The 13,377-nt window shown below is 67.2% G+C and overlaps 4 protein-coding genes across 4 annotated transcripts; 3 read left to right on the forward strand and 1 right to left on the reverse strand.

The window, feature by feature from the left end:
• On the forward strand, positions 1 to 1,152 carry EMIHUDRAFT_434478 (hypothetical protein). The gene has a single exon (XM_005782371.1). The coding sequence runs from the start codon at positions 13 to 15 to the stop codon at positions 847 to 849; it is 837 nt and encodes a 278-aa protein (XP_005782428.1). The 5' UTR covers positions 1 to 12; the 3' UTR covers positions 850 to 1,152.
• A 374-nt stretch (positions 1,153 to 1,526) lies between these two features.
• Positions 1,527 to 3,413, reverse strand: EMIHUDRAFT_51583 (hypothetical protein; the record flags this gene model as incomplete). Its single annotated transcript, XM_005782372.1, has 6 exons — positions 1,527 to 1,901; positions 1,947 to 2,073; positions 2,149 to 2,220; positions 2,341 to 2,577; positions 2,651 to 2,862; positions 2,886 to 3,413. Coding segments are annotated over 6 exons (1,551 nt in total), but the record flags the coding sequence as incomplete, so codon positions are not given.
• A 5,180-nt stretch (positions 3,414 to 8,593) lies between these two features.
• EMIHUDRAFT_99458 (hypothetical protein) lies at positions 8,594 to 10,210 on the forward strand (the record flags this gene model as incomplete). The annotated part of the gene is made up of 1 exon (XM_005782373.1): positions 8,594 to 10,210. The coding sequence occupies one exon, from the start codon at positions 8,594 to 8,596 to the stop codon at positions 10,208 to 10,210; it is 1,617 nt and encodes a 538-aa protein (XP_005782430.1).
• A 1,080-nt stretch (positions 10,211 to 11,290) lies between these two features.
• EMIHUDRAFT_41514 (hypothetical protein) lies at positions 11,291 to 13,025 on the forward strand (the record flags this gene model as incomplete). The annotated part of the gene is made up of 3 exons (XM_005782374.1): positions 11,291 to 11,473; positions 11,534 to 12,499; positions 12,564 to 13,025. Coding segments are annotated over 3 exons (1,611 nt in total), but the record flags the coding sequence as incomplete, so codon positions are not given.
• Between the last annotated feature and the right edge of the window lie 352 nt (positions 13,026 to 13,377).

The raw sequence follows: 13,377 nt of genomic DNA on the forward strand, positions 1-13,377 counted from the left end.
GAATCCAAGCCAATGAAGCCGTGCACGGCCAGCCCCTCGCTCAACTCCCCCAAGATCCTGGATCCCATCCGCTACAAAACGGTGCTCTGCAAAAACTTCGCGCTCTCCGGCACGTGTCCATACCGGGAGAAGTGCCAGTTTGCGCACGGCGAGGAGGAGAAGAGGGACAAGCCTCGTAAACGCCGAGGAGGCAAAGGGCGCAAACGGGCTGGCGCCCGGTCGGGAAGCCCGTCCAACTTCAGCGAGCTGAGCTCACCGCCGTCTTCTCCACGCTCGCTGCCTCTGAGCGCGCCGTCATCGCCTCGCGCGGCATGCGTGGTTTGTGAGGCCCGGCCGCCTCTGTCGCCGCTGGCGCCGCTGCTGCCACCAGGGCTCGGACACGCGTTCGAGGCGCTGGTCCTGAACCCTTCGCCTATGGGCCCGTCGGCAGTGTCACCTGGTCCGTGCCCGGCTGTGAGCTCGTCGATGGCGGCCTGCGGATCTCCCTCCTACATCCTGCAGAGGCCGGCGCCGCTGGAGCTGCCGCGTGCCCTGCCGCTGCCTCCGGCCACAAGGCCACATGTGGCATCGCATCAGCTGGCCGCCGCGCCGATGCCGGCGCCGCCGGCAATCATGGCGGAGGAGCGCTTCCTCGCTGCGGAGCACCGCGAGCCGAGCTACAACACGGTGCGCAGGTCCATCTCCCTGCTCTGGGGCAGCGACGACCGCCTCGACAGCATGGCGGAGATGCGGTCGGAGCTAGTCGAGCGCGCGGCGGACAAGGCGTCGCCGTTCCTGGCGCCGTTGCCAAAGACGCTCGGCGAGGCGCTCGCGAATTCGCCTCAGAAATGGAGCGTGCCCGCACGCTGAGTTCATGGGGGTTGCGGGCCATGTCTTGTTGTCCGAGATAGATTGTCCGAGATCATCGGAGATTGTCCGAGATCGTCCCGTCTCTTATTGCGCCACACATGTGTCATCAGCATGTATACGTCAGCGGTCTCTCGCCGCCCCATATGTTCTGTCGGGGGAGCGCTCTGAGGCTATCTGTGGTCGGTTGTCGCGCTTCAATCAAGAGAGCTCCCTGGCCTTGTCGCGCCGGTCGGACGCGCATGTGTGTCTCTGACTGTGTTTATCGGTAATCGTTTTGAGTGGTCGTATCAGGTTTCTGCCCGTATCCGTCGTATCTCCCGCTTTCTCCCGCTCTCTCTCTCTCCACGACTTGCTCGTTGCACTGCAGTACGTCCGTCTGCAGTCACTGGCAGTGAGACATATAGCATATACGTACATAGAGGGATAGAGCGCATGCGTGCGTCGAGCTCTCGCGGCTCCGGGCCTCCGGCCTTCGCGCGGGCTCGTCCCAGGTACCCAGCCGCCAGCGAGCACGGTCCACGGCGCGGAGCACATGTTCTGGTCGCTCTCGCTGCTCAGGATTAACGGCGCCGCACCCGTCGCGCCGCCCCTAGCTAGTGGAAGAGGAACTTGAAGTCCTCCACCCCCATCTTGAACCGGCCCTCCTCCCCGTCGGCCGCGCCGAGGGCGCCGCGCGCGAGCGCCGCCTTCCGCTTCTGCAGCTCGAGGATGCGCTCCTCGACGGAGTCCTGCACGAGGAAGCGCTTGATGCGCACCGGATACCGCTGGCCGATGCGGTGGATCCGGTTGACCGCCTGCTCCTCGACGGCGGGGTTCCACCAAGGGTCGAGCAGGTAGAGTGTCTGCGCAGACACGAGGTTGAGGCCGACGCCGCCCGCGCGGAGCGAGAGGAGGAGGATGCGAGGCCCGTCGCGCGCGGCGAAGCGCTTGAGCACGCTCGCGCGCGCCGGCTGCGAGAGCTTGCCGTCGAGCCGCTCGAAGCGGAGCTCCGCCGCCTCGAGGGGCCGCTGCACGAGGTCGAGCATCGACGTCCACTGCGACACGATCACCAGCTTGCCCACGTCGTCGGGCGGCTCGTCCGCGCCGACCGCCGGCACGGCGGGCGGCGGGAGGGGCGTGGCGAGCGTCTCGCGCACGTCCGCCATGAGCGCCTCCAGCTTGGCAGACGCCTTCCAGTGCGAGTCGAGGTCGACGGCGAAGCGCGAGCCAGGGACCGTCACCAGGCTGCCACGCTCCACCAGCTCGCGGCAGACGGGGCACGGCGCTCGCCCGGCCGGCCCGAGGCAGCCGAGAAGGCACTCGCGGCAAAAGGTGTGCGAGCAGCGGGTCAGCACCGGGTCGTCGAACTGGTCGAGGCAGATGACGCACTCGCTCGGCGCGTCGCTCGCGGGGCCGCCGCCGGCGCTCTCGAGCTCGCGCATCGTCCGCTCGAGGAACTGGGCCGAGGCGGCGGCGGACGGCTGCGAGTCGCCGCCCTGCTCGCTCTGCCACTGCCGCAGCAAGCGCGCGCCGAGCCGCGAGATGTCGGCGTCGGCGCCCGAGCGCGCGAGCACGAGGTACGGGTGGTCGCACGCCTGCCGCAGCTGCAGCAGCATGTGCAGCACGGTCGCGTAGTTGTTGAGCACGCGCCCTTCCGCGACGAAGGCGTCGAAGCGCACGCGCGACTGCGTGCGTAGCGCGTCGTAAAAGTCCCTCTCCTCCTCCGACAGGAGCAGCCACTCGATGTGCCTGTCGGTGCGAAGCCGCGGCGGGTGAGAGGCCTCGCGAGGGCGGAGCGGACGGGCTCCCGTGCGCCGCGCACGTCGCTCGGGGGGGAAGCGCCACGATTGGCTGCCCGTCGGCGCCGCGCGTGCTCTTCGTGCGCCGCAGCAGGAGGGGGTCGAGAGCGCCGCGGAGGAGACCAAAGGCGGCGACCACCTCGAGCGAGGCACGTGTCAGGGAGGGTGTCGGGGACGTGTCAGGGAGGGCGTCGGGGACGTGCCAGAAGCGGCGATCACCTTTTCTGCGCCTTGCCTCTCCTCGATGGGCTGCAGCACGTTCTGCCGCCAGTAGGCGTAGTCGTCGAACGGCGCGAGGCGCAGGAAGTGGAGCAACGAGAAGAGGTCGTCGAGGGCGTTCTGGACCGGCGTGCCCGAGACGGCCCACCGGCACTCGCAATCGAGGGCGAAAGCGGCCTTGGCCTGCTGCGTCGCGCGCCCCTTGATCGTGTGCGCCTCGTCGAGCACGACGCGCCGCCAGCGCGCCGCGAGCAGCGGCGGCTTTCGCACGGCGCGAAAGAAGGGGCCCGGCTTGCCTTGGGCGGCGCTCTCGGCGGAGGCGGCCTCGCTCGCGGCGAAGGAGGAGTGCTCCGAAGCCAGGGTGCCGTAGGTGGTGATCACGACGTCGTGGTCGAGCAGCGTCGCCCCCGACTTGTCGCGGCCCTGCCCGTAGTACACGGTGGCGGTGAGGGCGCCTCCCGCGTGCGCGAGCAAGTTCTCGTGCCACTGCGAGAGAAGCGACATCGGGCACACGACCAGCGTCGCGCCGCGTCGCGCCTGCCGCGGGCCGCTCCGGCCCGCCTCTCGGGCCGGCGACGAGGCGACGAGGCGGCCGCCGTGCGCGCGCATCAGGCTCTTTCGCCGGTCGGGCGCAGGGCTGCCCGCGCCGCCGCCGCCGCTCTCGTTGCCGCTGTCGCTGCTCAGCGAGATCACCCGGTGCGATGCTGCCGTCGCCTTCCTCGCCGCCCCGCCTCTCGCAGAGCGCCCAGCACCGCCGCCGCCGCGTCGCTGCCGCTTTGGACGGCGGCCGCCGCGGCCCTCCTCCTCAAAATCCTCCCCAGAGTCCTCAAAATCGTCATCGCTCCCCTCGTCGCTCCCGCTCCCGGCCTCCTGCGCGGGGTCGGAGTCGGACCAGCTGCCGCTCCCTTCGCCGCCGCTCCCCTCCCCGCCGCTGCTGTCAGCGCCGCCGTAGTTGACCCGCGCGAGCGCTCGCCGCGGCCGGCCGCGGTGGCGCCTCTCCCCGCCAGCCGAGTTGGCGGCGGCCTCCTCCTCCTGCCGCGGGCTGGGCGGCCGCTGCTCGACGGAGCGCCGCGTCTGGCGCAGCGCCCTCGCCCTCGCCGAGCGGGAGGCGGCGGGCTCCTCCTTGGCCGCGCCCGGCCTCGGCCGCGGGACGTCACCGCCGCCCTCGAACAATGCACCTCCCGTTGGTTCGACTGCCATCGCCTCCTCTCGCTGCGCCGCCTCCGCCTCTACCGCCACAGCCACCGCCTCTGCCGCCACCTCTGCCGCCTGTTCCGCTGCCGCCACCTCTGCCGCCTCTGCCGCTGCCGCCACCTCCGCCGCCTCCGCCGCTGCCGCCGCCTCCGCCGCTGCCACCGCCTCTGCTGCCTCCGCCACGGCCTCGGTCCCCTCCCCCTCCCCTGCTGCTGCCCCCGCCTCGGTCCCCTCGCCGCGCGGCGTGACTAGTGACGTGACGCCCTCATCATGATGAGTGACGCCCTCAAACGGCGTGACGCCCTCAAAGTCGGCGACGATGAGGGCGAGGATCTCGACAGTCTTGCCGAGCCTACCGTCCCGACACCTCCAGCCTCACCAGCCTCTCACGGCGCAACGGGGGGCGGGTCGCGGCGCGGCGCGCCCCATCGCTTCGGCAGGATGCTCGGCTCATCTCGGCTCATCTCGGCTCATCTCGGCTCATCTCGGCTCATCTCGGCTCATCTCGCGCCCCATCTCGTCGGCGAGGATGCCCCCGCGCGGAGCCGCGTCTGCGCTGGAAGGCTCGCTGAGCGAGACAGCGCCGGAGGTGGGGTTGACGTAAAAGGCCGCGGCCTCGCCCCCCTCGCCGCTGAATGCGTACTTGGCCCAAGCCGGGTGGAGCGAACGGTGGGCGCCGCCGCCGCCGCCGCCGCCGCCGCCGCCGCCGCCGCCGCCATTGCCACCTCCGCCTCCGTCGCCGCCACTGTCGCCGCCGTCGCCACGCTCGCCGCGTGTGCGGCGTTCCTGCTCGGTGAGCTCTCGCCACAGCATCCAGCCGAGCGCCTACTCTCGGCTCCTCTCGGCTGCTCTCGGCTGCTCTCGGCTCCTCTCGGCTCCTCTCGCGAGGCGAGCATGCGGGCCGCCTCTCTCTGGTACTGCCTCAGCGTGCACGAGAGGCCGCGCGGCTGGCACACCTCGAAGCGGCGCATCGAGGCGCGCTCGCCAATCAGCTCCCTCAGCAGGCCGCCCTCGGCAGCGCCGCTCGCGCCGCTGCTCGCGGGGCCACCCTCTCCTGCCCCTCCCCTCCCCTCCCTTCCACCCTCGCCTGCCGCGCCGGGACCGTCCTCCTCCAGGTCGATGACGGCGGCGGCGGCGGGCTCGGCAGGCGCGGCGCCGGCAGCCCCCCCGGCCGCTGCCCCGGCCGCTCCGCCGCTCGAGCCGCCGACGAGAGGAGGGAGCAGCGGCCTCATCCCCAGCCGCTGCACCAGGCGAGACAGCGCGAGGCGGCGCGAGGCGGCGGCCGGGGTGACGGCCTCGGCGTCGCTGGCGGCCGCGGCCGCAGTGGCGGCGGTGAAGGCGGCGGCGGTGACGGAGACGCTGAGCGAGATCGGCACCAGGTCCGAGATGCAAAAGTCGCGCCCGCCGACGGCGCCGCACCGCACCTCGAGGGCTATCTTCTTGTCGTCGAGGAGGGGCGCGACGCACTCGGCGAGCTCGGCGCTCAGGCGGCCGAGCTCGGAGCCGGCCGCGGTGCACAGCCGGGTTATGATGTCCAGCTTGCTCTTCGAGGCGAATGGCGAGCTGCGCCCGCCGCCGCCGCCGCCGCGCCCGCCGCCGCCGCCGCCGCGCTTGCCCTTTGGCTCCTTCGCGCTGGCGGGCTGCTGCTGCGGGCGCTTGATCTGCAGGACCTGGCCCTCGTGCAGCTCCCCGTGCCTCAGCTTGGTGAGACACAAGAACCAGGCGGGGAAGACGCCGAGCCGTCGCGGCCACACGGGCGCGCGCGAAGGGCCTGCGCCGGCCGTCCCTCCACCTGCGGCGGCCGTCCCTGGAGCCGGCGGGCGGCTGGCTGCAGGTGGAGGGACGCGCGGCTCGTGGGCCGCCGAGCCGCCGCTGGAGGACTGGCGCGCCATCGAGAAGGGATTGGCGGGCGGCGGCGCCGGTGCTGTCGTCCTTCTGTCGAGCCACCTGTTGATGGCGAGCGCCACGTCGCCCTTGCTCTCCTGCAGATAGGCTCTGCACGTGCTCGTGGGGACGTCACTGCCTATGATGGCGCGCATCTCCGCCACACTCGCCGCAAGGCGATCAGATGCTTGCATGGTGAGGTACGTGCGTGGCGCGGAGGAGCCGTGAGTTGGTTTTTGAAGCTCTGGGTGGCAAGTCCAGTTCGCGCGCCCAGTTCGCGCGCCCCGCCGCTTGCAAGCTGGAGGCGGTACCCCTAATTGACCCTTTTCTGACTGGGTTGTAACAAAGTTTGAACCACACGCACAGCGCGAGGCCATGCGCCCCATGCGGTACGGGGCCGTGAAACCCATCGCCTGGGGGTGCTAGGACACCGAGAGACATGATCCAGAAGTGCCAGGCACACCCACAGTGGTCAACACGAGAACGCCGAAATCGTGACCTCGGAACGCGGTCACGGCAAATCTGACTAATCTGTAACAACCGTTAATACGGATGGCTCACGCTGGCGCATGGCCTCGCCGCTGCTACCCTCCCGACCTCAGGTGAGCAGACAAGATCCCCTGAGCTGCCGGCGCTCTCTGATCGCCCGGATCGCAACTGCCGTGGCAAAACTGCGAGCTCCCGAGGACGTCTGGCGCCGAGTGCGTCTGGCACCGGGCACGGAAGCTCGCACTCGGCCGCACGCGATAGTGCTGCCGCGAGAGCGCCTGCCAGGTACGACATGTCTCGTGTAGACTCCTCCTGGGTCATGGTCGGTCATATGTAGGACGGCCAGAGTCGCCCACATCGCCTACGCGGTCCCGAGTGTGGTCAGGCTGATACACCGCGACTCAACGGTTGAGTGCGGCCAGCGCACACAAAAGTCGTCGACTGCGGCCTGGCGCGGTGATCATAGGTGCTGGAGACCAGGCAGTATGAGCCTGTAACTGGGCACGCATGAACTCGGTACCTACATTCGCAGAGGCCCGGCAAGGATGGGATCTAGTAGAGTGCTTGCGCACTGAGACCGTGCTCCGTGGGTCGCTGGAATGACCTGAAAGGCATCCTCAGTGCCGCTGCTCGACTCTCCAGTGTCACAGCCGATGCCTGTGACCTGGTCACCGCCGCACGCAGGTTGAGATCCGCGCCTCCTCGGGTGTGCCCTCATAGACAGCCTTCGGCGGCGCGTAGCGACGCGAGAGCCGCTCCTACACAGGCGTGTACGGTGAACCACCGACGGATAGAGCACAGATCTATGGTCACGCCGGCAGCCTCTGAGGTCGAGACGAGGCTGCCGGCGTCGCCGCTGCAGCTCTGGGCATCACCTGCACAAGCCAAGCAGACTTTGTTACAAAAGCGGAGGCGTGTCGACGCGCCGCGCGCTCACATACTTGGGCTCCCATCTCGGCGCGCGCGAGTCAAGGCCGAACCGACTAGCTGCCGCCGCGGCGGGTGTGGCTGGGCTGCAGGCAGGCCTGTGGCCGGCGCTCGGCAAGCTGTGGCGCGGCGCCGGCGCAGCGCTTGTTACAAATTCGGCGTCACAGTCAGATTTCTTTGGCGAGTCAGAAAAGGGTCAATTCGGGGTAAGAAGGAAAGAATGCGAAGTGCCATGCCCGAAGCCCCGAACTCCGGCTCGTTACCCGCACTCACGGACTCCATACCCGAAAGAAAGAGAAGGGAGCTCGCGGGAGAGGTGACGAGTGAACTACAGGTAGTGGGGAAGGCAGCCTCGATTGCCATACAGACATGGGTGCGAAACAACGACAAGACCAAGGCACGGGCAGAGGAACGAGAGAAGAATATAGGGTGGATAAAGCGCCTGTTCACGGCATGGAGGGTGAGCCACACCGAACGTACCGAGCGAAGAGCCGAGCGGAAGGAGGACGGGGAAGATGACTCCGAGGAGGACGAACCAGTGGAAATTCAGTTGTCAGATGTCACGATGCATCCGAAGGGGACCCCAGCGCCGGCATCATCCGTAGAGGCACGAGTGTTCGAAGAGAGAGTGGACCTGAGCAACAACATGACCTGGAGGCAAATGATCGGAGTGGGAGTCAGAAATGTGGTCCTTGCGCGAGGGGAGCTCGATAGACTCGAGGGGCCAGGATACGCCGCGAGGAGGACGGAGTTGCGCCGAAAGGCGAAAGAAGCCGCGAGAACAAGGGACCGGCAGGCGGCGGCGTCGCAGGACGAGGCAGAAGAGAACGACGCGACAGAGGAGGAAGTGACAAGGGAGAGAACGACGAGGGTGGGACGACCGCGAGGTGGCATGAAGGTTGCAGCGAGAATCGGCGAGAGACTGCGAAGAGAGATAGGAAGAGGCAGACTCCCTAGGGTGGGCGACGGATAGCGCACCACACACCTCTCCTTAAAATCCCTGTGTGGTGGCGGCGTGCCGTCCTCCCATCCCTCCCTTGGGTTGTCTGTTTTCTTTCTTTCTTTCTTAACTCCGGCTCGTGGACTTTTTATATCATGTCGACCTGCAGATAGGCTCTGCACGTGCTCGTGGCGACGTCCGAGGTCGCAAAAAAGAAAAAAAAGTACGCGCGACGCACGCGGCGCCGTGGTCCTGCCGCCGTGGTCCTGCCGGAGCTTTCCATCCCATTAGCAGCCTGGGAACGGTGGCACACATGCGGCCCATCGTCCCCTTCGTCCGGCCTCGTGCCTCACAGAAAGAGCAGGCCAGCCCCGGTGCGCAGAAGGCAAAGAGCGCGCCCGGCGGGGGCGGCAAGCGACGGGCAAAGTGCAAGCCCTCGGCCTCGAAGAAGGCGAGGACAGCCGCCGCCAGCGTGCCAAAGCAGCGGGCTCCAGTCTCACGCCAGACGCCGGAGGAGGTCGAGGCCGCCGAGGTTCGCTGCTTCGACCCTATGGTGGGGCCGTCGGGGCTCTGGCCACAGAGCCGCCCGCTGGCCGCCTCGCCTCCGCCGCTCGCGCTCGAGATCGCCCGCGGCGAGGGGCTGCGCCAGCTGCGCCTCAGGTGCGCCGACTTGGTGCGTGGCTTGCCGACGGGCGCCGGCGCCCTGGTCGGCGCCTTTGAGCGCTGGCACTTTGGGTGGCTGCTGCACGCGTCCCGTGCCGGCGGGGCGGGCGACCCGCTGCTGCCCGGCGGCGCCGCCGGTGCTCCCGAGCCCGATGCGGAGCTACGGGCCGAGCTGGAGGCCGCTGGTTGCGAGCCGGCGGCGGCGGCAGCGGTAGCCGCCGACTTGCGCCGGGCTGCCGCGGAAGCGGCGACGGCGGCAGCGGCCCGAGCTGCGGCGGCGAGCGCGGAGGGTGGCGGGGAGGGTGGCAGTGGTGGGGAGGAGGATGGGGTCGGTCTGCGAGAGGCGGAGGTCGGCGGCGGCGTCTGGTGCGTGAGTCTGCCGCCGGCGCTGCTCGCCCCGCTGCCGCAGGAGCTGAGGAAGCCACTCAAGATCTCGGACGAGTGGCTCTCCAAGCTACGCGAGATGCACACCGCCACCGTGGCCAGCACCGCCCCAGCCTCCGCCCCCGCCTCCGCCTCCGCCGCCTCTGCCGCCGCCGCCGAGCTCCGATTCCGCTCCGACCTCGCGCGGCTGCTGCTGAGGTACAAGGCGCTCGGCGGCTCCGGCTTCCAGGCGGCGATCGGCGGGGGCGCCTTCGCGGTGCTGCGCGCGAGCTTTGGCGCGCGGCTCGAGTGCTTCGCGTCGCCCCTCAACGCACGCTCGGCCCCATTTTGCTCCGCCTTCCCCGACGTCGACGCGCCTTTCGGCTCGCTCGGCTCCTTCCTCGAGTTCGAGCCGGAGGCGGGCGCGTATGAGGCGAACCCGCCCTTCGTGCCGCTCGTCCTGCGCGCGATGTGCGCCCACATGCACCGCCTGCTCGACCGCGCCGAGGCGAGCCGCAGGCCGCTCCTGTTCGTCGTCGTCGTCGGCGCCTCTTCGGCGCTCAAGAGGCACGCCGCGTGGGAAGACTTGCAGGGGTTGGCCGCGGGACGGCACGGCCGAGCGCAGTGGCTGCTGCCTCTACACGCACACGGCTACACCGAGGGGCACGCGCACATCGCAAAGGGCGGCGCGCGGGCGGCGCGACGAATGTCCTCGTGCGACACGGCTGTCTTCGTGTGGGCCTCCTCGGCGGGGGCGGAGCAGTGGCCGGTGACCGACGGCGCCGAGGCGGCGTTGCGCGCAGCGATGAAGGCCGCCATCCCGCGGACGCTGCGCAAGGCCACCAAGGCCAACCGGCGTGCCCACGCTGCGAAAAAGCAGGCGCGCAATCACAGCAGCCGATGACTGCCATGTAATGACACCAATGGGAGGTAAGGTAAGGTAAGGTAAATTTCTCCGCACACATACATAAAGAGTGGCGGTGTGGGGCACCCGGGGGGGCGACCCTCGGCCTCGCATCTCGCCACACCCGGACACGGGTAGGAGCCCCACGCGGGCATTCAAAGTGCAAGCACTGGCCCGGTGCACGTGGGTGAGCAGCCTGCCCCTCCCTCCCGACAAACCAACTCCCGCACACACACAATCGCACTCATGGCCATCGAATGACTCCGAATGACTCAAACTGTGTGTGCTCTAAGACACAGAATCTCCGCAGACAGCCAAAACGGGCCGTGCCCCGCGTTTGTGGTGTCTTCTCAAGCAATGGGACGTGCTTTTGAGTCCGTACCTTAGCTTCCCATTACCGTGATGCGTCAGAGAAAGAATGCGTCAGAGTGAAATGGAACATAGGAGCGAAGGAGGCTTCTAGCCAGAATAGAGGATTGAGCAAGCGGAGGATTCGTGGCACGTGTGGTTGACGAAGAGAGAGTCAGGCATACAAGGCATATACGGTCATAGGTCCAGATATTCCATTTACCATACCGCATAGTGTTACGATACGACGGACACTCACAGAGCTCAGTCAGGACTCCTGAGTCCTGTACAGTCAGGACTGTGTTACTCAGAGGGCTCTCGGGCAAGGGGCAATCTCACGCGGCCACTGTTGCTTCGATTCTTCAGACCTCGCTGCTATCGACTGCTAGCGGGGCAGGCCCCTGCTCTGCCCAGGCGGGTTGTGCGTGAATGACCTCAAGAGAAGACTTCGATTGCGGGCCGATCCTCGGCGGAAGATATGAGTAAACTCGTCGCGACGTAATGGGCGACGGTGTCGACGCGGACAGCGGGCGTGCGGGGTCAAAGGTGCTCGGCGGCGACTCGCCAACCAACACACATGTCTTCCTATGCCTCATTTGGATCGCCCTCTCCTTTGACTGGCTCAACCCGGTAAAACTCTTTTGCGACGAGACGGGAGTCCCAAATTACGCCTTTGGCCTGACCGCGCTGGCGGTGCTTGTGTACACTGTGATCTCCGACTTTTCGAATGTGGTGTACTTTTCGATGCGCATCTTTTTCCGCGTCATCCTCTCGACTGTCTTTTCAAACATCGAGATCGTTGGGCTTGACAACGTGCCGCGCAAGGGCCCGATCATCTTCACCGGTAACCACGCCAATCAGTTTGTGGATGCGCTGCAAGTCATTTGCTCGAATCCGTTCAAGGCATTGAGCCCAGTAGCCCCTCTGTTGCGCCACGCCACGGTGGGCTGACCATCTCCCCTTCTGCGCTCACAGATCTCCTTCTTGATTGCACAAAAGTCGTGGGACAGGCCCATCATTGGCGACTTTGCCAAACTGTGCAGCGGCATCCCCGTCGCGCGGGCGCAAGACTCGGCAAAGAAGGGCCAGGGCACTATTGTGACCGCTGAGTCGTCCAGTACTAAGACCGAGGTGAAGGGCGAGGGGACCGACTTCCCGGCGCAGCTGCGCCCGGGAGATAAGGTGCGGTTCGCAGGCTCTGCCACTGCCTACAAGGTGAGCAGCATCGCCGGGCCGAGCGCTCTGACGATTGCGACACCGGCCGACTCGCCCTGCCCCGTCCTTGACGGCGTGACATTCGATGTGCTGCCGCGGGTCGACCAGTCGGTGATGTTTCGCTCCGTATTCGACGCCCTGAAGGATGGGCGCTGCATCGGCATCTTTCCGGAGGGCGGGTCGCACGACCGGACAGACCTGCTGCCGCTGCAGGCCGGCGTTGCACTCATGGCGTTCGGCTGCCTCGAGGAGCACAACATCTCAGTCCCGGTGGTGCCGATCGGGCTCACCTACTTTGCCCGGAGCCAGTTCCGCTCGCGCGTGGTTATCGAGTTTGGCAGTCCGGTGACCATCTCAGAGGAGCTCGTCAAGCAGTACGAGAAGGACAAGCGCGGGGCCTGCAATCGGTTCCTGGGGCACGTCGAGGACGGCCTGCGCGCTGCACTGGTGACGACGGACTCCTACGACACGCTCACTCTCGTCCACACAGCGCGCCGCCTCTACCAGCGCGACTACGAGGCGCTCGACACGGCAGCAAAGCAAGACCTCAATCGGCGCTTCGCCGAGGGCTACAAGAAGCTGCTCTCGCAAGGGGGTGGCAACCTGCCCGAGGACATCGCCAACCTGCGCGCGAAGCTCGCTGAGTACCGCGACACACTCGCTGCGCTCGGCTTGCGTGACCACCAGGCGAGACTCCCTCGCCGAACCCAAAGCAGTAAACAGCTGGTGACTGATCCCGCTCTGCGTCGTCGGACCCTAGGTCCCCACGCTGCGGATCGAACCCGCCAAGGTGGTGCTCTCCGCGGTGCACATCCTCATCCTGTTGGCCATCTCAGCGATCCCCAACCTGCTGCTCAACTTGCCTGTCGGCATTGCATCGACTCGGTACGCAGCCAAGGCGCAAATCAAAGCGCTTGCGGGCTCCAAGGTGAAGATCGAGGCGGAAGATGTGGTGCTCTCTGAGGCAATCAAGCTCGCCATCATTGCGTTGCCGGCGCTGTGGTTGACGTATGCCTTCCTGTTGCTGCTCTTCTCGGGCCTGGCTGCCAAGACGGTCTTCTTCATACTCCTCTCTTTCCCTCTCATGTCGTACATTGGTGTCATCTCCGCTGAGGCGGGCATGATTGCCATCAAGGACCTGCAGCCGCTCTTCAATCAGCTCCTCTTCCGCGAGCAACTCCAGCTGCGCACAATGCGAACTGAGCTGCAGACGCTTGTACGTGAGAGCGTCAAGAACCACGGCCCGTCTCTCGGAGAGCTGTACTATGACAAGGAGCTGCACTGGGACGAGTACCTCAATAAGGCACATGATGAAACCCCAGAACCCTCACCACGGAACCCCGATCCGCCCTCCTCGGCGGCTGCGTGAGCTCGATAATTTGGCCTTGTCAGTCGCAGCCATGTCGCAGCCCGCCTGGTTCCCCCGGGGCCCCGCGCCAACAAACGTGCGAGTAGAGAGAGGCCTAGCCCTAGGTGGGAGCTGGGAGAGACTGTGGAGTGTGTGCGAGGAGAAGCTTGAAAGAAAGATGCGCTGTCGTGCCGTTCAAAACTCCTGCTTGTTTCGATACTACGACACAGCTAAGCACAGGAGCCTCCCGTCGCGC

Source organism: Emiliania huxleyi, assembly GCF_000372725.1.
Source record: "Emiliania huxleyi CCMP1516 chromosome Unknown EMIHUscaffold_19, whole genome shotgun sequence".
Taxonomy (NCBI): domain Eukaryota; phylum Haptophyta; order Isochrysidales; family Noelaerhabdaceae; genus Emiliania; species Emiliania huxleyi.